The sequence below is a fragment of the Panicum virgatum genome, chromosome 3N, assembly GCF_016808335.1.
Source record: "Panicum virgatum strain AP13 chromosome 3N, P.virgatum_v5, whole genome shotgun sequence".
Classification (NCBI taxonomy): domain Eukaryota; kingdom Viridiplantae; phylum Streptophyta; class Magnoliopsida; order Poales; family Poaceae; genus Panicum; species Panicum virgatum.
Window position 1 is genome coordinate 30,949,349 of NC_053147.1, and position 20,847 is coordinate 30,970,195.

The 20,847-nt window shown below is 44.5% G+C and overlaps 3 protein-coding genes across 7 annotated transcripts in view; all 3 read left to right on the forward strand.

The window, feature by feature from the left end:
• The first annotated feature begins 230 nt into the window (after positions 1 to 230).
• LOC120665668 (conserved oligomeric Golgi complex subunit 5-like) lies at positions 231 to 4,925 on the forward strand. Its single transcript, XM_039945290.1, has 3 exons — positions 231 to 1,400; positions 1,995 to 2,468; positions 3,782 to 4,925. Exons 1-3 carry the CDS (start codon positions 330 to 332, stop codon positions 4,694 to 4,696), a joined length of 2,460 nt encoding a protein of 819 aa, XP_039801224.1. The 5' UTR covers positions 231 to 329; the 3' UTR covers positions 4,697 to 4,925.
• A 2,217-nt stretch (positions 4,926 to 7,142) lies between these two features.
• Positions 7,143 to 11,743, forward strand: LOC120665669 (probable methyltransferase PMT7). 3 transcript variants are annotated; one of them, XR_005671263.1, is made up of 8 exons: positions 7,143 to 7,400; positions 7,979 to 8,396; positions 8,751 to 9,040; positions 9,323 to 9,706; positions 9,945 to 10,191; positions 10,334 to 10,472; positions 11,076 to 11,302; positions 11,382 to 11,743. XR_005671263.1 is itself a non-coding variant. In XM_039945291.1 (7 exons), exons 1-7 carry the CDS (start codon positions 7,214 to 7,216, stop codon positions 11,232 to 11,234), a joined length of 1,824 nt encoding a protein of 607 aa, XP_039801225.1. In that variant the 5' UTR covers positions 7,151 to 7,213; the 3' UTR covers positions 11,235 to 11,743. The 3 variants fall into 3 exon arrangements, 2 of the variants coding, with proteins under 2 accessions (XP_039801225.1, XP_039801226.1); XM_039945291.1 differs by having other exon boundaries at positions 7,151 to 7,400; positions 11,076 to 11,743; XM_039945292.1 differs by having other exon boundaries at positions 7,214 to 7,400; positions 7,985 to 8,396; positions 11,076 to 11,596.
• Positions 11,744 to 13,250: 1,507 nt separating this feature from the next.
• Positions 13,251 to 20,847, forward strand: part of LOC120665670 (wall-associated receptor kinase-like 4) — a 30,995-nt gene continuing 23,398 nt past the window's right edge. The window contains exons 1-2 of one of the 3 annotated variants that reach the window (XR_005671265.1): positions 13,251 to 13,644; positions 15,394 to 15,526. The gene's annotated coding sequence lies outside the window, so the exon portion shown is untranslated. Of the gene's footprint in view, positions 13,645 to 15,393; positions 15,527 to 20,847 lie in introns of those variants that run through there. The other 2 variants (XR_005671264.1, XM_039945294.1) reach the window with 2 other exon arrangements.

Sequence of the window (20,847 nt, forward strand, 5' to 3'; positions counted from 1 at the left end):
AAATTTTCATATAAGTTATCCAAAAAGTTAAAGTAACTCAAAATCTAAATCTAAATTATATTATTATAATAAATATTAAAGTGCATTAATATAAATTCTAAATATGTATATACGATAAACTGAATCCTATTAATACCTTTTTCTAAAAAATATTTGAGTATTCAAATACAGTATTTCTCAAGATTAATCCTCATTTAACCAGTTGGTTGTCTCGAGCACAAAACCGAAGCAACGACCACGATGCCTACTGAGTGCCCCACTCCCCGCTAGATCTCCCTTCCCTCCACTTCCGCAGATCCACGCCCACCTGGCCGCCGGTCGCCGCCGCCATGGCTGCGCCGCCCCCCACCACTCCTCGCCTCCTCCTCTCGCCGACCTCCAAGGACCTCCTCACCACCGCCTCCTTTCCCTCGCCGCCGTCCCCCACCTCCGAGGACCCCGCCTCCCCGCTCGACGCCTTCGCCTCCGACCCCGTCCTCTCCGCCTTCCTCTCCCCGTCCTTCTCCCCCTCTGAATTCTCCTCCGCCGCGCTCTCATCCGGCCTCGCCGCCTCCCGTGCCGAGCAGCTGCAGGACGCCATCCGCCTCCTCCTCCGCCACCTCCGCGCCGAGGTGCTCCGCCGGCACCCGCTCCTCCTCTCCCACCTCCTCTCGCTCCGCTCCGCCTCCGCGTCTCTCTCCTCTCTCCCCTCCCACCTCCGCCTCCTCTCCTCCCACCTCTCCCTCCTCTCCTCCCACCTCTCGGCTCCACGCTCCCACCTCGCGCTCTCCTCGGCCTCCCTCTCCAGCCTCCTCGCCACCGCCGACCTCCTCCTCCATTCCCACCGCCTTGTGCGCCTCTCCTCCCGACTCCTCGCCTCCTCCCCTGCGCCTGATCTCGCTCGTCAGGCCGAGCTCCACCGCGAGATCCGCCTTCTCTACGAGGAGAAAAACCTCTCCGGGATCAATGCCGTTGACGAGGAGATGCGCAAGGTCGACGCTGCTGCATCCAAGCTACGGTCAGAGGCCAGCACTGTGATCGACCGTGGTGTCGCCGATTCCAATCAGAACGACGTGTGGTGCGGGCTGCAGGTGTACTACAATCTTGGGGAGTTGAAGCCGGCAGTGGAAGGGCTTGTTGGGAAGTACAAGGCAGCAGGTGCGAAGAGTGTGGCTGTGGCACTGGACATGAAGGCGATTTCAATGGCTGCTGGTGGTGGAGGTGGCCCTGGAGGAGTGCAGAGGAGTGGTACACCACAGATTGGTGGCAGTAAGAAGGCAGCTGAGGCACTTTGGGATAGGATGAGGCAGTGCATGGAGGAGCTGCATCGGGCTGTCAGCGCTGCTTGGCAGCTGCAGACTGTGCTCACCAAGAAGCGTGTGCCATTCACACAAATGCTGTTCCTTGAGGAGGTTTGGCAGGTGAGTCTGGATACATGAAATTATTAGGCTAGGTAAAAATGATATTTGAATGAGACAAACAAGAACTTAAGCTCTATCCTGGCCGCTGCAATAGTAGGACATATCATGAAAATATGAAACTATCTGTCATATGACATCTATTTGCGAATTCACTGTTAATATCTGTTGAAGAGATCTAAAATGGTACTAAAGCAGAACAAAGTGGGCATATCTATCTAGCGAACACATTGAATTTTAGGCCATATGTCTAGTTCTTGAACTTTGATTTTTTTAATTAACCTTTGGTTGTGTGCTGTGAATTTTATGGTATGGTTGAATTATTCATGGTTTTATTCTATAATGATGTGCTATGGTGCCAACCTAAGCTAGAGCATGTTTTGGGTCATTGTGTGCGGTGTTGAATGAAATGTGTACGTGGTAGCTAAATACTTATAATCTTTGCAGTCTTCCATAATTTAGCTTTCTTCTGGTATTCGCATGCAGAACTGCACACCTTAAGACTCTTGTCAATCCTGTTCTTTCTCCTATGTGAACAATTCTGTTGTGCTACTTTCCTCAGTTGTTTTAACCGATATAGAAAAAAATCTTCTGTAGGAGGGTGAGCCTCTGTTAACAGAGAGAGTTTGGGATGCAATTGTCAAGGCCTTTGCAAGTCAAATGAAGACTACTTTTACCGCTTCAAGCTTTGTGAAGGAAATATTTACTCTTGGGTATCCAAGACTGTTTTCAATGGTTGAAAACCTTCTTGAGAGGATTTCAAGAGATACTGATGTAAAGGGTACCCTTCCAGCTCTCACTCATGAAGGAAAAGATCATATGCTTTCAGCCATTGAGATATTCCAGACAGCCTTTTTGGCTCTCTGTCATAGTCGCTTATCTGATTATATCAACAGTATATTTCCAATGTCAAGCCGTGGAACCATACCTTCAAAGGATCAGATATCAAGATTAGTTTCTCGCATACAAGAGGAAATTGAAGTAGTGAGAACTCACGGGCATTTGCTTATGCTTGTTTTACGTGAAATTGGAAAGATCCTGCTTCTTTTAGCACAGAGAGCTGAATATCAGGTATTCACCTGCTACCTTTTACTGATCTTGTCAAGTTATTTATACTACCTCCGTTTTTTAATACATGGCATTGTTGATTTTTTTTCTTAAACTTTGACCAACAATATTTATTTAATGAATTATTTAAGTAAAGTAAAATAAGTACCACTAGATCTATCATAAAAAATACTTTAGGTTTCACTTGTGTTTTTTTTATCTATTTGCATAAATATACATAGAAAAGATGAATAGTCAAATGAATGAAAAAGTCAATGGTGTCATATATTTAAGAACGGAGGTAGTATATGTTTCTTCCGTGTGGATTTCGTATGCTTTTACATTAGATATGAGTAAATGCAGTTCTTGTGGCAGGCTAACACTAGTAAGTTTGATAGTACTGGTATTACTTGAAACTGTGTACATACTCCACTATCATTTTCCCCCTCCTTATGCCAGGATCTGTTTCACTGATTGTATTGCAACAATACTTGAAGCCTGACAAATCTCCTTTTGGTGATTCTAGTTGTTAGCTCCATATCTTAAGTGAGATAATTCTTCATAAGTCATTGAGTTGATAATTTTTCATAAGTCATTGAGTTGATAATTTTTCATAAGTCATTGAGTAATTGAGTTGAAACCAAATCTGTTACATTAAAATCCATATAACTATATGCTTTTTGTTATGTTGAGTCACTTCTTGTTTCTTTTGTGTTCTTCTGAAATCCTTTGCCAGCAGCCCAGCACGATAGCACTAGTCTCACGAATCAACTGTATTCACTAAGTCCACAAATACGTTATGCAAGTTTGGATCAGTTCAGTGATTCTTGGTCTCGGCTGAGTTAATATTGTACTTTATAGTCATCTGGTGTAACAAAGCTTGTGCAACAGTTGGTTCTTAATACTCTCTTGTTTGTTCGATTATTGTATTCTGATTAGTTACCTATTGATAGAAGTAAAGAAAACATGATACTCTAGCTTGTAGAAGTCATGACAAAATACTGTTCCACTGTTATCACACTCCGTTGGATACAACTTTGCTGTCCTGTGCACTAGTAGGTTCACTTACAACTCAACAATATGAAGAGCAATTTTGGCTTTCCTAAAATCTTCACCAAAGAAGGGTTGGATCAATAGGCTTACCCTTCCAGGAGAGTAATAGACCTGTAGATTGTAGCATATTAAAGGATTGTATCCATCTCCTTTTTTTTTCTTCTAATTTCTCTTATTGACTGTTTTATTGTCTAGCCACTGTCAATAACTAACATATGTTGGTTGCTGGTCAGTGCTTTTGTTTCTGTGTGCAGTTGCTAACATATATTTTACTTTAAATGTAGATCTCTACTGGGCCCGAAGCCCGACAAGTTACCAGCACAGCGACTCCAGCCCAGCTCAAAAACTTTGCTTTGTGCCTCCACCTTCAGGAGGTTCACACGCGCATTTCGAGCGTCTTGTCAACACTCCCTAATGTTGCTTCTGAAGTTCTTTCACCTTCTCTTGGTGTCATTTACGGTGTTGCTTGTGATTCAGTGACCTCCCTGTTCCAAGCGATGCTTGATCGTCTTGAGTCATGCATCCTGAAAATGCATGAGCAGGACTTTGCAGGTCATGGAATGGATGCTGCAATGGATAACAATGCATCCGCTTACATGGAGGAGCTTCAGAAATGTGCAATCCACTTCCGCAGCGAGTTCTTATCGAAGCTTTTGCCCTCATCATCCTCCCGTTCTGAAACCATATGCACCATCATGGTTAGAAGGATGGCCTCAAGAGTCCTCATATTTTTCATAAGGCATGCTTCTCTTGTCAGGCCACTCTCCGAAGCAGGGAAGTTGAGAATGGCACGGGACATGGCTGAGCTAGAGCTTGCTGTTGGTCAGAATCTGTTTCCAGTGGAGCAGCTGGGAGCACCATACCGGGCACTACGAGCATTCCGTCCTGTCCTATTCCTGGAAACATCTCAGCTTGAGAAGTCTCCACTCCTTCAAGACTTGCCACCTAGCGTGATCATCCACCATCTCTATTCTCGAGGGCCTGATGAACTGCAATCACCTTTACAGCACAACAAGCTCACGCCAGTGCAGTACTCTCTTTGGCTTGATTCGCATGGTGAGGACCAGATCTGGAAGGGGGTGAAGGCAACCCTGGATGACTACGAGATGAGGGTCAGGTCTAGAGGTGACAAGGAGTTCAGTCCAGTGTACCCTCTCATGCTGCAGATTGGATCCGCATTATCTCAGGCCACGACCTAACATGTATTCAGTTTGTTGCGCATTTGTACCATCTTGTATGCATTGATTCCTTGAGGATCGGGTGGGATTTTGCATAGTTATACACATGAATAGCAATTGTATTTGTTTCTGGAAATAATGGTTAGAGTACAGAGTGTCTTGTGGTTCTTGTAGTTTCTGTATCTTTTACTATCTTTGGACGCTAAACGAAGTTGGGAATGTGAAGTAATGCCATTGCCAACTTAGGTCTGATTGGTTAGGTTCCAAAATTTATAGGCAAGGGTGTTCGTTTGGTTGAATTCCGAAAAATTGGCATGTCTAACTTTTATTGGCAAATCGGCAATGTTAAGAGCATCTCCAATAGTTCCCTATTTCTTTTCCCCATCTTTGATTTTTTGGGAAAAGTCAAAAAAATAGTCTCCAATGATTTCCCATCTTAATTCCCCATCTTCTAACAATTGCCAAATTGATCTCTTGTGCGTAAAAATACGCAGCCTTCCGAACTCCCGATCCTCCTCCCTCGCGCGTTTTCTTCCCGCGCGGCCACTCCTTCGCGCCATCGCCGTCGAGAACAAGCTGCGCCGCCGCCGCCGCCGCCGTTCAGGTATAGAATTCCATCCGTTTTTTCCATTTTCTCCCGTGTTGGGTATAGGCCTACGGTAGCATGTGTTCGTCGCCTTCGCATTGGGTATAGGCAGACGCGTTCTGTGGTCGCCGCCGCCGTAGGCCTGCGTATGGCCGCCCTGCCCTTCCTGCCGGCGTGCTGGGCCATTGATGGCCTGCCCTTTTCCTTGCCTGAACTGCACGTGGGTGGCCTGCCCTGTTCCTTGCCTGACGTGTTTCTCCCCTGTTCCTCCAGACAATGTCTGCCGGCGCCGATCAGCAGGGGAGGCGGCAGGAGGTGCTCGCGAGGCAGGGGCGGCAGCAGCAGGCCAGTTCTCGCACTGATCAGAGGGCCGGCGGCTGCAGCGCGTCACGATAATCAGCGAGGGGCGACGTCACAGGGAAGGGCGGCGTCACGTCCTGGCGCGAGGCAGGGAGGGGCGGCGCGACGATTTCTGTTTTTAGGGAATACAAATTGGGAACTATTGGAGATGGAGTTTATTTTGTCTCTCTATATCTATTTGGGGAGTTGGCAAACAACAAGATTTGGAGAAAATATATTGGAAACTATTGGAGATGCTCTAAGCTCGTCCACATTTTGGCTGTTTATGCCAATCCTTTCTTATGGCATTTGTATTTTGACATTAAGCCAATCGGTGGTTAAAATTTTAGCTGTCACATTTTGGCACCCAACTAATTGCTATCCTTGCCCATATTTTAGCAAATAAATTTGGCATGCTCATACTTTAGCCTACCCATAATTGGTAGGGCAAATTTTGAAACCAAACCAAACAAAACCAATCAGGTTCTTAGAGGCTTCCTATGAATTTGTTTTAGACAGGCTTTTATAAATTTATCCAAAATTCTATGGATTTTACTCAAAAAATCATAGTAATTTATTTCTATATATTACTACATACACGCTATATACATCCCAAATGTGAGACTACTCAATTACATAGCCAGAAGCATGGGCGGAGGCAGCATTGGACCCAAAAAAACCATGGAGCCCCCCCCCCCCCCCCTCATTTTTGAGAAGAAAAGAGGAGGAAGAATGAGAGGAGAAAGGGAGGAAGAGGAAAAAGAAATCAGCCCTCCTTTTAATTAATTCTGGATCCACCACTGGTCAGAAGAACATGAATATAATAAGAGTGCAAAAAAGAAATAAATCAAAGCCTATTTATATACCATGGATGAATGTTCATTGGTAGAGAATAATTACTTTTTGTCGCCTTGTCAAACTTGCAATTTGCAGGCAGAAAGAATTCGGACTTGCCGAGTTACAATTGGAGCTTTTGTGTTCCAGGATTCTAAGGGGTAAGTTCATGTTTTTTGGGATAACTTAAATTTTTAGTTAGCATTTCTTTAGTTATGAGGTGTTGGAACTTGAAAGTATTCACCGAGTGGTGAATGTAAGAATGTTTGAAAATCCAAGTTAAATATGAACTTTAAAAGTTATGTTTCCATTAGGTGGAACATGGAATCGTAGAAAGCACTAGTATCTGCTACTTCCTCCGTTCCAAATTATAGGTCGTTTGACTTTTTCAATTTCAAGTTTGACCACTCGTCTTATTAAAAAATTTGTGCAAAACATCACTTCTTTTGTTGTGGCTTACTTTATTAATACAAGTTCTCGAAGAATGGTTTAAATTTGACTATGTTTACATAAATTTTTTGAATAAGACGAGTGATCAAATTTAGTGTCAAAAAAGTCAAACGACCTATAATTTGGAACGGATGGAGTAGTTACTAGATAAAAGGCATTATATATATTAATAAATTTTAAAAATGTCAAAGACATACCGTCAACAGTAGCAGTGTAGTAGTGTGTAGCACGTAGCAGGCTAGCAGCAGACCGAGATCTGAAGAAAGGCATCGCGCCTGAACCAAATAGCAGTGTCAGAGTGAGAGTCTTGACAGAGAAGCAGCAGCGAGATGGGGCGGTGGTGGTCGCCGGCGTCGGCGGTGATGGAGCCGCGGTCGGTGCAGGTCCTGCTCGTGGGCGTCGCCCTCGTCGCCGCTTCCTTCTACGCCGGCACCCTCTTCGGCTCCTCCGCCTCCCCCGCGCTCGTACTGCCCCCTCTTTCGCGCCCCGGATCGCCAGATTCCTCCAGGTCCAAAGGTGCCTAGCTTCATCCCCCTTCGAGCGTTTGACCCCGTTCCGATCCGCCGCTGGATCGCATTTCCACTCCATTTCGGGGATTCTTAGAAAAAAAATGCGGCTCATGGCCACTTTGTTCGAGGTTCCTTGCTAATTGTTGAAATTTGTGCCGCGGATTTAGGTTTATGGTTGCAGTTTCGTCTTATATATATATGCTCCTGCATTGTTTTAAAAGGGGCGCTTGTTGGGCAATTAGTTCTAGGAGATTGCGCTGTATACTTGTTTGTGTAGACACTTTGCGGCAATAGTTTGATTGAGATTTAGTAATTGCCTTGTGCCAGCAACAAAGATTAGGTCGAAGTGAGGGCCAGTTTGTTAGATTAATTTTAATTTGCCAATTTTTTCACTAGGTCTTGTTGCTTTTAAGAAGATGCTATTTCTGAAATTTGTTTTATCTTGTTCCTCTTTGCAACAACTTATGTTGATACTAGAATGTTCATTTATCAATTTGTCCCATCCTCCTAGCTTGCTAAATCCATATGAATGGTATTTTTCATTATGTTTCCATGCCAATATGGTTATGTCTGTTTGCTTCTCAGTTGCAGATGCTCCAATGTTTACAAACAGAGTTTCTCTTACATACCGGACGGAACCAGTTAGAGTTCCAGATCATGGAGTTAATGTGTGTCCTCTGGAATACAATGAGTATGTTCCCTGCCATGATGTGGCCTATATAAGCAGATTAAAGAACCTCGATAGATCTAGGCATGAGGATCTTGAAAGTATTTGTCCTCCACGAGAGAAACGATTGTTCTGTTTGGTGCCACCACCAAATGACTACAAGATACCAATAAGATGGCCAACAAGCCGAGACTATGTATGGCGTAGTAATGTCAACCATTCACATCTTGCTGAGGTCAAAGGAGGACAGAATTGGGTGCATGAGAAGGGCAAGCTTTGGTGGTTTCCTGGAGGAGGCACTCACTTCAAACATGGTGCATCAGAGTACATAGAGAGGTAACCATATGTGCTGCCTAAGTACATTTCAAATTTTTGCGTTTAAGCTTGAGAATAGTTTTATTGTTAGGATTAATTTGCAATCTAGTGCTTGTAGCCTCATCTAGATGATTTTCAGATGTGATGCCTAGCAGCAAATGCTGTTAGCTATCAATTTCGATCTAACATTTTATATTCTTGAGGGAACAACCTATTGGAAGCGTACTTGGAGTAATGTCAGAGATGGAACATATGTGCAGTGAAGCGATACTAATTTAGACCACCAATAAATTGAATATGGTCCATGTTATTGCTTTCTTTTTGTATTGTGAAAGGGTATTCTATTGATGTAGTTTTTGTAATTGATAAATGCAGGATGGGAAATATGACAACAAATAATACTGGTGATCTCCGTTCGGCAGGAGTAGTTCAAGTTTTGGATGTCGGATGTGGTGTTGCCAGCTTTTCTGCTTATCTTCTACCCCTAGATATTCAGACCATGTCATTTGCCCCAAAAGATGGCCATGAGAATCAAATTCAGTTTGCTGTAGAACGTGGGATTGGTGCAATGATCTCTGTGTTGGCCACAAAGCAATTACCTTATCCTGGAAACTCATTTGAAATGGTTCACTGCTCCCGATGTCGTGTTGATTGGCATGAAAATGGTAAGATTCACATTTCAGTTCGTCCTTAGCAACTGACCAAATTTTATGAGAATGTTTTTGTTAGCAGCATGATATGTGGGAACATCCAGTTATATAGTGTTGTAGCATGTACATGATTGAATATAACAATCTTAATTAAAAATCAGTTGATTCTCAGCTTACGTATCTGTACTCTTGGACCATCAGTAATTTCTTACAAAATTCTTCCGATGGTCTTTTCTTTATAAATTCACCCTTACAGCACCCAAAAGTTTACTCATCACCCATGGTTTGTTTTGTCAGATGGAATATTGCTCAAAGAGATTGATCGTCTTTTGCGTCCTAATGGATATTTTGTATACTCTGCTCCACCAGCTTACAGAAAAGATAAAGACTTTCCTGTTATCTGGGAGAAGCTAATTAATATTACAACATCAATGTGTTGGAAGCTTATTGCTAAGCGTGTTCAGACTGCTATTTGGGTCAAACCTGAAGATGAATCCTGCCGACAGAAAAATGCTGATATGAAGCTACTGAATATTTGTGAATCTAATGACAATGTTTCGCCATCATGGAAAATCCCATTAATGAACTGTGTGAGGCTTAACAAGGACAAATCAGAGATTCAGAAATTGCATTCAAGGCCTGATCGCCTGTCATTTTATTTCAAGAGTTTGGAGATGATAGGTCAGCTCCATTTTTTGATTGCCTACTGTTTGATGCTACAAAATTGAGTTGACTTCCATTCTGAAATATAAAAAGTGTAAAAATGATGTCCTCCACATTCAATGATAATAAAGTCTTGGATGGTTAGGATCTAAAACTTATTTAACCAAAGTGATTTAAACCTTGATCTAAATCTTGTTTGACTTGAATTGTATTGCCTATCTGTGAATATAACAAGTTTTCTGAACATATCCTTTAGGAGTTACACCAGCGAGTTTTGAGAAGAATAATGAGTTTTGGAAGAAACAGGTTCACAAGTATTGGTCACTTCTGGATGTTGAAAAGAACAGCGTCCGAAATGTCATGGATATGAATGCTAATTATGGTGGATTTGCTGCAGCACTAAGCAATGACCCTGTCTGGATTATGAATGTAGTACCTTATACCATGAGCAACACGTTACCAGTTATCTACGACCGTGGATTACTTGGTTCTTACCATGACTGGTTGGTATTACATTCGAAAACAATAAACATGTTTCTCCTTTTTTTCCCTTGAACTCATGTTTCTCTCTCTCTCCCCCCCCCCTCAAACTCATGTTTCTCTTATTTATGATGAAATTGAAGCCATTCAATACTCATGCTGCAGGTGTGAGCCATTCTCAACATATCCTAGGTCCTATGACTTGCTGCATGCTTTCCACCTCATCACTCATTATGAAAGTCGCAATGAAGATTGTTCGTTGGAAGATATCATGTTAGAAATGGACCGCATCATTAGGCCCCAGGTAACTATTTCCTTTTAGTTGATTACGGACAACTTTTTTTTAGATACTTCAGTGTTTCTATCTAATTTGATAATGTCCATTTTATGTTTGCAAAAGCAAAGGGCTCCTAATTTTGCAAGAGAAAAGTATATCATGTCATAGAACATGGATTCCTAAACATGGTCATGTTTTTGTCATCAAATACATTAGTATATGGCTCTTTCATGTATCTTCAGTTGGGTATATAAGAAGAAATTATATCTATATATTTGAAGAGCCCAAGGAGTACCTGCCTTTTCCATTGCAAACTAGTTTGTTAGATTGAACATGCCAGCAATAAAACAAAATTACAATCACCTCAGGTATAGCCCAATTCATGGTAAAAGAACAATTTGTTCAGGGAAATTTGATGGTGTCAATCTTTCTCTCAACCATTTTTCCTTTCTTAGAAAAATGTATTAGCATAAATTACAAACCATCCGTGTCACCATTTGGAACTTTTCTTGTGTAGCAAAAACTTCTATGTGTTGCTTTTCAAAAACAAGGGATCAAATATACTTGTATTATGACAATTTAGTTAGGAGAGAAGAATCGTCATTGTCTGACAAAATTTTGAACATACAGGGTTTGATCATCATTAGAGATGATAAGAACACTCTTTCAAGAATCATTGATCTTGCACCGAAGTTCCTTTGGGATGTTAGCACACATATGTTGGAAAATGAGGAAAACGGGACCGAGCTAGTTCTGATTTGCAGGAAGAAATTCTGGGCTATTGTTTAAGTTACTCTTGGGCTGGAAGCTGCCAGATCCTACCATGGGGTGTCCTTTGTGTCAGTACAGAACAGAAAGTAAGGACAACTTTTCAGCATGTTGTAGTTTGAGATGTCGCTCCAGTGAACTTAGTATTTCATCGATCTTTCTCTGCAGCTGAGAGTATTGCATTGTTGAGAAAGCATATGGTACCATTGGGAGGTTTCTTCACAAACTATCAAACTAACTTGGCTCCTTTTCTTTTTTTGGTGCTTTTGAGCTGTACTGGTTGTAAAGGACATGCGCAAGGTGTAAAGAGGCGAGATTTTGATTTGTGCAGTCTTACTAATAGCTAACGTTTTGTAGTTTCTCAAAAGAAATAGCCATTTGTAGCCAGCTACTCAATTAGTTAATTCTCTACTAGAGTACTAGTAATTTAGGGTTTTGACATTTTTTTTTCTTAGTGTTGTTTGTTGTCCCAATCTGGGATCATCTCTACTGCCATAGATGGAAGGTACTCTGCTGTGTCCTTGAATTTATCAGCGTCTCTAACAGTTTTCAGACTACAAAATTGGGCAATTAAGAAAGTTGATAAACTGAGGAGGGGTTTCCTTTGGAGTGGCTCAGAAGAAGCAAAGGCCAAAGGGTGGTCATTGACTCATTGTCTAGTTCAGTGGGCTAGATGCTTGCGACCGAAAAATTAGGGCTGGGAATTCTTGATTTGGATTTGTTCAGTAGAGCTTTGCGACTCCGCTGGTTGTGGTATGAGTGGACTGACTCGGATCGGGCTTGGGTTGGCACAATGGCACGGAATCCGCAGTCAACGCTGTTGATCGGCAGCTGTTTCGAGCAAGTACCGTAGTCACCCTGGGTAACGGGATCAGAGCATCATTTAGGCAATCGACCTGGCTGAATGGACAGGCCCCTATGGATGTCTTCCCTGACTTGTTCAAGCTAGCCTCGAGGAAGAATCGCTCGGTAAAGGAGGAGCTGGAGCACCAGAGCTGGACTCGCGGACTGTGGAGGATGGAGAGTGTGGAGGAGATGGCAAATTTCATCAGACTCTGGGATTTGGTGCAGAATGTGCAGCTGACAAATGAGACAGATGTAATACATGGAGAGTATTCAGCAAAGACTGCGTACAACATTCAGTTTGCAGGTTCCCATAGCCAGTTTGATGGGGCATCCATCTAGAGAGCTGAAGCGGAAGGGAAGCATAGGTTCTTTGCTTGGTTACTAGTGCAATCAAAGTTGCTGACAGCTGATAATCTCAACAAGAGACGGTGGCCGTGTGACCCGATCTGCTCACTCTGCAGCCAAGAGCAGGAGACGGCTGAGCACTTGATCCTGTAGTGTTGCTTCACGAAGAAATTATGGCACCTAGTGTCGCTTTGGATGCACGATCATATCAAGATGCCAAACCCGTGAGTCTCCATCGCTGAGTGGTGGCAACAAGAACTTGCAGGCTTACCAAATAAACTGCGTAGGACTAAAGCATCAGCCTTGATGTTCACTGCTTGGAACATATAAAAGGGGAGAAATCGGTGAATTTTCGAGCAAACTCGTATAGATACTATTTGGGTACTTCAAGAGATCAAGCTGGAGGTCTCGGTTCGGAAGCTCGCTTGCGGCGGGCCGGTGTTTCCTAGTTTGCCATGTTAACTGCAGTTTTAGTTTTAGCTTTGACTTCAGGCCCCCAGAGGCTCGAGTTCTCTTTGTTTTATGGAATATCAAGTTTGTACTGAACTGACTTCTTCTTCTTCTTATAGGACATAGCAGTGCTCCTGCTTTCCTTTCAAAAAAAAGAAAAGAAAGAATTTATCAGTGTCTTGGTTTCAAGAACTGTTTCTGGATATTTCCAAGAATTTCTTACTAATACTATTTCTATTTTGTAGTTTCGATAACAATTCTGTATGTAATATATTTCGACGATGGTTCAAGTCAAGGTGATCACCGAGGTGGACTCAGGGACTGATCAGTGAGCTGTTTTCCTTGCTCCTGTGGAATCGCAACGCGGGCTCCTGTATTACAATGCGACGAGGACGAGCGTACATGTGACTGGCGCGCTTCCTACACCGATTCCTCGCAAAGCCCTGCGTAGCGAGGCACAAATAGCTGCCAGCTGGCGCCCGTTCAACACTGTAAAGGGGCCAGGCACAGCTACAGCTAGCACGAATAATTAAGCGCGATGTGTGGTGGGCGATGTGTGGTGGCAGATAAGATGCGCTCGCCCACACGGTTGGTGGTGTTTTCCACGGGCTTCTCTTCTCCGACGCGTCCTCTATTTCTGTCGCCCACCAAGCGTTGACCGGCCGGAGCAATGAAAGGAGAATAGGCTTGCTCGTGAGCCGGATGCCCGGATCCCATCCCCTCTCGTCTCATCTCATCTCTTGCCCATTGTTAGTTCTCACACTCTGCCCATCGATTGCGGTGTGGTACGGTACGTTTGTTTCTACTTCCCTTCTTCTTTTCCTCCCTTATTACGATACCGTATCCGTATTAGCTCGATCCCTTTCTCGACATGGCCGCCGCCGTGCTGCATATCGTTTCGAGCTTTCGATCATGCATTTCTCGGGCTTTAAACATGTTGCAGCGACCCCCTGCTCGTTATATGCAGCAAGAACGGTAATCTCAATCTTAGATCTTCACTTGGTTGCACCTTGGTAACTACTCCTATTAGTATTCTATTCCTTAGCTTACCTGTAAGCTTCTGCTTCCGACTTGTTCCGATCCAAATCAAATTACCTTTAAGCTTCTGCTTCTGACTTGTTCCGATCCAAATCAAATTACCTGTACTGTAGGCTTCTGCTTCTGACTTGTTCCGATCCAAATCAAACTAGTTCACCTGGCAGCTATTAGGGCCTGTTTCCCATGGATCCAACTTCAGAGTTTTTTTTTAATAAGAATCCAACTTCAGAGTTGTAGCTCTGCTCTCAGCCCCATGTATGTTAGAGCGAGCGCTCTCCGTGTCTTTTAATATGTTTGGCGCGCGAGTAAGCTCTGCCTCTAAGATTGAGGATAATTTCTATAGTATTAATTGAGCTGCCATGTAGAATCATATGCCACTGTCGTAAAACATTTGCCCAGCGACAGATGCCCACCCTCAACGTGGTTTATATTACCATAAGTTGAGCACGTGGGTCCTAGGGACTCAAAAGTTTTCCCATCCCGTTGCGCGTTATCTTCACGTCAACATGTTCCATCCAATTAGAAAGGTGATTCCTGACCTCCAATAAATTCTAGAATCAGATGAAAAATATTTCAAATTGAAACAACATCTATTCAGAATGATCGAAAGCTTCTTTTTATCCATGGCAAGATGCCTTTTGTAATTAGGAACGAACTGAATGGAACAATATGACAATCTGAGGACAAGATGTGATTTGGTATTTGGAAAGAAACAAACAATCTAAGAGCAACTCCAGCAATAAATCAAACCCTCCACAAATACTAAATGGGACTATATCTATTTTTTAGGGGCTTTCAAATTTGCTTCAACTCCAGCAGTAACTCTCGATTCTAACTTATAATAAAGAGCTCCCTAGAGAACCCCTAAGAATAGAGGCTGGAGGAGGGGATTTGGAGGCCTCCCCAAGATAAGAGGGTCTAGTAGAGATCTATTGTTTAACCCTCTAAACTTGATATATGAGCTATTTAAGTGTCTGATGGAGTTACTTTGATGAAAGGCAACAACTTTTGTAGTATAATCACAGTCCAATACAGTCAATTAATAGAAAAGTCCCAATCATTCAACCACATCAAATCCAATCTCACATGAATCCGAATACCAGAAACAAGAATCAAAATGAAATAGAAAGCAACACATTCCAAGCAATAACGAATCCAAATATCAATTTAGATAAATCCTGAACAAAATTTGTCAGAAAGTGTAGAACGCATTTGAGGTAACAAATCATATTCCTCCACTTCTCATTTGTGCAAAATTTCCAATCCAAAAGGAAAAAAAGAATATATGACTGAATCCAACAGAAATCAAAACAAAAAAGAAAAAGATCAGCACAATCTGACAGAAAACAACCAAGTACTTTACTAAAATATTTTCACACTTTTGCTTGTTATTATTTTCCTTTACATGAGCTAGACCTATTCCTAGACTTTTGAAGAGAAAAAAAGGGAACAATAAGAAGCAAAAGTTCCTCATGATTTTCAGAATCTTGACCTATTCCAGATTGAGCTAGAGCATGGATGAAGGGAAAACATGGGGGTGGGCGCCATCAGAAAAAGGGAAAAGCCCAAGAGAAATATCTTATCTAGTTTAGACATCCTTTTACCAGACTTTTACCTGCAATACCAGCTGGAAGATTTTGTGTGGGACCGAAGCCGGCGACCAGAGGGGGGGGGGGGGGTTGAATGGGAGCCGATCAAAATTTCTCCCGAAATTCAAACCGTCGACCTATGTCCCAAAATCGCCCAAGCCCTCAAGCGTTCTGACCAAAGTTTGGGGTAACTATTGAAAAGCTAACCCAACACAAAAGGCCTCGAACGAGCGAGCGAACCCACGAAGCAAAACGGAAGCGAATCGGGAAAGCTGCAGAACTGATCTGCCTGGACCAGTCTGACCGGTGCGCTGGACCGGTCTGACCGGTCGTGCCTACCGGTCTGACCGGTAGCACCCAGAAAACCCCCGAGAAATTGGATTCAAACGGTGAATCCCGAGCAAACGACCACGAAATCCGACGAAACTTGGGGGAATGCTTCGCCCTTACCCCATGAGCATATCCCCAAAAGATCTCGTCCCAAAGATCAACAAATTGTGAGAATTATGGGGGAGATCAAAAGGGATTGGGGTTTTCTCAAACACTCAAGAACTCGAATTCGAACACGCCAGTGATTCCAGAGGGTTTAGGTTAGAGTTGGGAGCACGGGAATCACAGCAAAGAACTCATGGACTCCTCGCAATCAAGTGCACCAAAAACGAAATCGAAATTTCATCAAACAAGGCACAAAACGAGGAGATGGATTGATTCAAATCGCCCAGAGGGCACGAGAAGGTTAGGGCCTCCTTTCCCAATCAAATCCACAAGAGTTCTCACACAAACAACATTCAAATCTACCCTAAAGAGATGAACTGAGGAAGAGGAACACAGGGGCGGCGGCCTGGGGAAACAGAGAATTCACGGACGAGTTACAAAAGCCGCAAATAACCTAACACAAGTGAAGGGGTATTTATACCCGCGGGACCGGTCAGACCGGTACGCTGGACCGGTCAGACCGGTCAGAACGGTGCCAGGGACCGGTCAGACCGGTTGGCCTGCAGCACCCCCTGTACACGATCTCATCCGACGGCCGAGGTTCTTTCTTCGAAACGAAGTCTTCTCCGCGATGCCGCCAACTTGATGAAGATCCAGTCCGCGGTTTTGGAGGGTCCGCGAAACCCGGGTAGATGGTTGGTTTTGAGAAAACCGCCAAAACCTCACGCGCGGGAAGATTCCCGCCTCCACGCCGTGGCCCTAGACGCCGTTCCCGCCTCGGCCTTCTGACGGCCCTAGACGCCGCCCGACGCCCGTCACCTCCTCGCCCGCAGCGAGGCCCTAGACGCCGTCGACGCCCGTCGCCTCCGTTAGTCCCGAGACCGACGCCCGTGCCTCCACGACTTGGCGTCTTCAACCGCCGTCCGCCTCCTTGGTTTTGTGGCGCAAACCAAGAAACCCGCCTTCCGTCGCCGCTTGCGCCCTCGATCCAGGAGTGGACGCCGCAGCTGTCGCCCGGTCCGAGCTCCGGTCCCGGCTGCCCTTCACCGCCGTCCACCGCACGGTCCATCGGCCACAACACCTCCACGGCAGCTCCCCGCCGACACTCGACGCCCGTGTACCTGCAATCCAAAGACCAAGCGCACGATCACACCGCACGGTTAACAATTCACTCATCACAAGCAGGATAGAGTACTCAACATTCCTCAATCTCCCCCTTGATGAGTGCATTGTCAACACACCACCTGAAACCAGAGAAGTGATAAAAAGAGAAGCAAAAAATTGAAGAACTCAAGCAAGTGACACAAAGCTCAGAAAAACTGAAAGTCACTTACTCAAGTAGAGATCGATCCCCTAAGACAAGGGCAACGGCTCGACGCAATCGATCAAAAGCCAAAACATGACTCCTCAAAGACAGAGATAACGCTCGACGCAGTCATGCAAGCAGCAGAGGGAAAACGAGAAAACCAGGAGCCAAAACCAAAGCAGAAACTCCCCAAGAAAAGTTTTTCCCTCTCACAAGTGCAACTCTCCCAAAATGATGCACTCTCAAAGTCCTGTGCACAACAAGTTTTTCAAAAATCAAATAAGTCTCACCCTTGTTCGATCACTTCTCTCAAAATTCTCCCCCTTGTTGGCACATGCACACATCAAGCCTAAAAGGAACTAAAGCTCCCCCTGAAGCAGAGACTCCCCCTGAACAGATGCTATGCAATGAATGCAATGCAGGAGGTGTAAGTGAAAGCATTCAGAGATACAAGGATATGAGCAACATCTAGTCACAAGCACGTGTGCATCCATAAACCGGACCTGCATCTAGCTCAACAGAGTATATCAAATCAGTCTAAAGCTAGGCAAGTTCAGTTTAGGAGAAATAAAAGCATCACCCATGATCTAGCACTAACAAGTAGGGAATGGAAAGCAGTGCTACTCAAACTCATACAGGTGAGCCAAACCAGCCAAAACAAGTTGCCAACATTCATTTTTCAATCAAATTTATATCAAGCCATTCTTAATGCCAGGGGTTGAAAGCTTGTCATGCTTTACTTAGCAACGAGGCCAAGCCTATGCCAAAAGACAATCAGAAGCTTAAGGCACTCGTTTCAGTCATGCACAGCCTTGCCCGGGTTCTCACAAGTGCAAAGTGAGCCGTCCCGAAAGCTCGATCAGTGCGACAAGCAATCCCACCGTGATCTTTTCAATCCAATTCAAGAACAGTTAAAACAATTTTATCAGATTTAGATCATTTCAAGTATGAATTGCTGAACGAAAAAGGCACACTAGCATGAATAAGATAGCAAAACACATCAACACGCCCTAACATGCTAGTAGCCAAGACAGGGTGATCATGTTTTCAGATTTTCAAATCAAAATAGCTTAACTCAGATGATGTCATATACACAATGGAGCAAACTATACATGATCAAGTTTATCAACTCACACTAGCAGGCACTAGAGGATCATAGCAATGTATACAAGAATGCTAGTGCAAGTGAGACAATGCAAAATGCAAAATATACAATGCATATGCACAAGCAACTAACCTAGCTGAAACTTAAGAGAAAGACACCGAAAAGCCAAAAACTAAGCAACTGAAGAATTCAGCAAATACAACGGCTCAAAGACACACAGGACTAGACCAATGAATCCAACTGAGTACCATGAAAAAGGCAACAATCAGAAAACCACCAGTCCATCCTGAGAGGAAAACGTACAAGCCGAACGCTGTCATACCTCGATGAAGATCCCGCTGGACCTAGAGCATAGCAAGCTCGAGGTCACCTCCCCTGCGTCCTCAGCGGATCCATCTTCTGCTCGAACAGGTTCTTGTAGAGGTGAACGATCGAAGTGGAAGTAGTGGTACTGGATCGTCCTCCTGAGCTGAGGTAGTCGAAGCAGAAGGGCCCGGAGCCTGCAGCCGGCGCAGTAACTCCGGATCGTCATCGGCACCTGAGGTAGAGCTCCCCCTCAACAAGTGATACCTAGCACAAGAGAAGCTAGGACACAAGAAAATAGCAAACTCCAAAAATCCAAAGCAAAACTCAAGCAAACGATTAGGTGTTAGTCAAGTTACATGCAAGAGTATACCAAAAGACACTCTAGAACATATCAAGACAAAAGATATTCCTAGAAAAGTCTAAAGGCACTCAACAACATGAACCAAGGCAGCAAGACTATATGAAAAAGATACTTGAGCTAGCAACCAGACCTAAGGAGTACAAGCTACACAAGCATGAGGGGAACTGAACAAAGCACACACCCTGAGCTAGCAAGAGTCATGACAATATGAAAACCACAAAAACTAGCATACAGAGTGGCTAGTCCACCATAGCACAAGCACAGACCTAGCAAACAAAACAAGTAGAGATGTAGAATCTACAACAGGACACACGCAGAAAATGTACAAAGACCTCAAAGAGCAAACTCAAATGTACATAGGATACAATAGCCATCATGGGCTATCCATCAGCCTTGGAGAACCATCAAGTCTTGATCAAACCTGCATAAGACCAAGATCCATGGAGCACTTGTTCTCCAAGCCACCAACCTGCATCACCAACGAGACATAGGAGGAGCAAACGTCTCGACACTGGGGTTAGCAAAGTGAGAAGCAAACCAGTGACAAGCCATTTTCTCTACAGAAGGGTAAGCAAAGTCAGGTAAAGCGTATCCCCTGTCCCGTCTACTGCGAGGCTGACGATCACCACCGCGAGGAAAGCGTGGAGCCTCAAAACCTCCTCCAAAGCCTCGGTCTCGTGGTCCATAGCCGTACTGAAAATGACCAGGAGCACGGCCGGCAAAACGACCACCTGCTGGAGCACGGTAACCACCACCGTCTCCCTGACCTCCACCTACACGGCGCGCCCTAGCATCTCGCCTATCACCACACCGAGAAGGACCATGCACCCGACCAGAGTACATGTCCGCGTTCCGTCTCTCCTGCTCTCTCCTCACAACCCGCTTCCTCCTGAAGCAAAACTCCTCCAGGTGACCTTCCCTGTCACAGAACTCGCAGTGGTACCTCACCTCACGCTTGGGAGGTGGAGGCCTAGCCTGCGGTCGGGGAGGAGCGGCCCTCTTCTTCTGGGCAACCTGGGCTGTGGCAGCAGGGAGCGTGTCGAGGGGGTTCTTCAGCACATTGGGCTTTGGAACCCAAACCTGCTTCTGCGGAGATGCTTTCGGTGGTTCTTTAAGCACACCATCCGCGGGGTCAACAAGCGAAGGCTGCGTGCTCGTGCTAGCAGTGTTTCCAGCAGCCTTGCCGATTTTACCATACAACCTGTCAAAGTCTGACTTCGTGTATGTGTAACCGACCCCAAACCCATCACCACGCTTGAACTGCTTGATCATCATGCCCAACTGCGGCTCACTAGCAGAAACCCAACTAAGAATCGCCCTAAGATAGGTATTCTCATTCTCCAGGTTGGCTTTCTCTACCGCAAGATTATCCAAATCAGAGATCAAACCAGGGCAAACAGAGCAGTCAATAGGTGGGCTAGACTCTATGACCTTAGTCTTTCCAAAAGACTTGATCAAAGCGTTCTTCTCCTCTAGCTCCAACCTAAGCGTGGGACAAAGCTTACAAGCGCCAAGCAAAACTGGCCTAGACTTCATCTCCTCTAGCTCGCACACAACAGTAGCAAACTTAGACTGCAACGAAGCTAGATCAGACTTAAAGATAGGACACTCCTCACATTCAAGCACATCGCTAACAATAGGAGCATCCTTAACCAGTTCTAGTTCATGCTTGGCCTTAGCGAGCTCATGAGACACGTCGGCAAGCGAAATCTTAGCAACATCTAAATTCGCGACGTTCTCATCATACTTGGCACGGAGAGCAACAAGATCGTTCATGTGAGATATGCAGCCAGCGCACTCATCCTCACTAGACTTCTCCCTAGCACAAGCCAGCTCAGCCCTAAGCTTTCTAC

Coding starts and splice junctions, on each gene's coding strand:
- LOC120665669 (XM_039945291.1), top strand. CDS start 7,214: ATGGGGCGGTGGTGGTCGCCGGCGTCGGCGGTGATGGAGCCGCGGTCG. Junction 9,707..9,944: donor CAAGAGTTTGGAGATGATAG/GTCAGCTCCATT, acceptor CATATCCTTTAG/GAGTTACACCAGCGAGTTTT. Junction 10,192..10,333: donor CTTGGTTCTTACCATGACTG/GTTGGTATTACA, acceptor CTCATGCTGCAG/GTGTGAGCCATTCTCAACAT.
- LOC120665668 (XM_039945290.1), top strand. CDS start 330: ATGGCTGCGCCGCCCCCCACCACTCCTCGCCTCCTCCTCTCGCCGACC. Junction 1,401..1,994: donor TCCTTGAGGAGGTTTGGCAG/GTGAGTCTGGAT, acceptor AATCTTCTGTAG/GAGGGTGAGCCTCTGTTAAC. Junction 2,469..3,781: donor CACAGAGAGCTGAATATCAG/GTATTCACCTGC, acceptor CTTTAAATGTAG/ATCTCTACTGGGCCCGAAGC.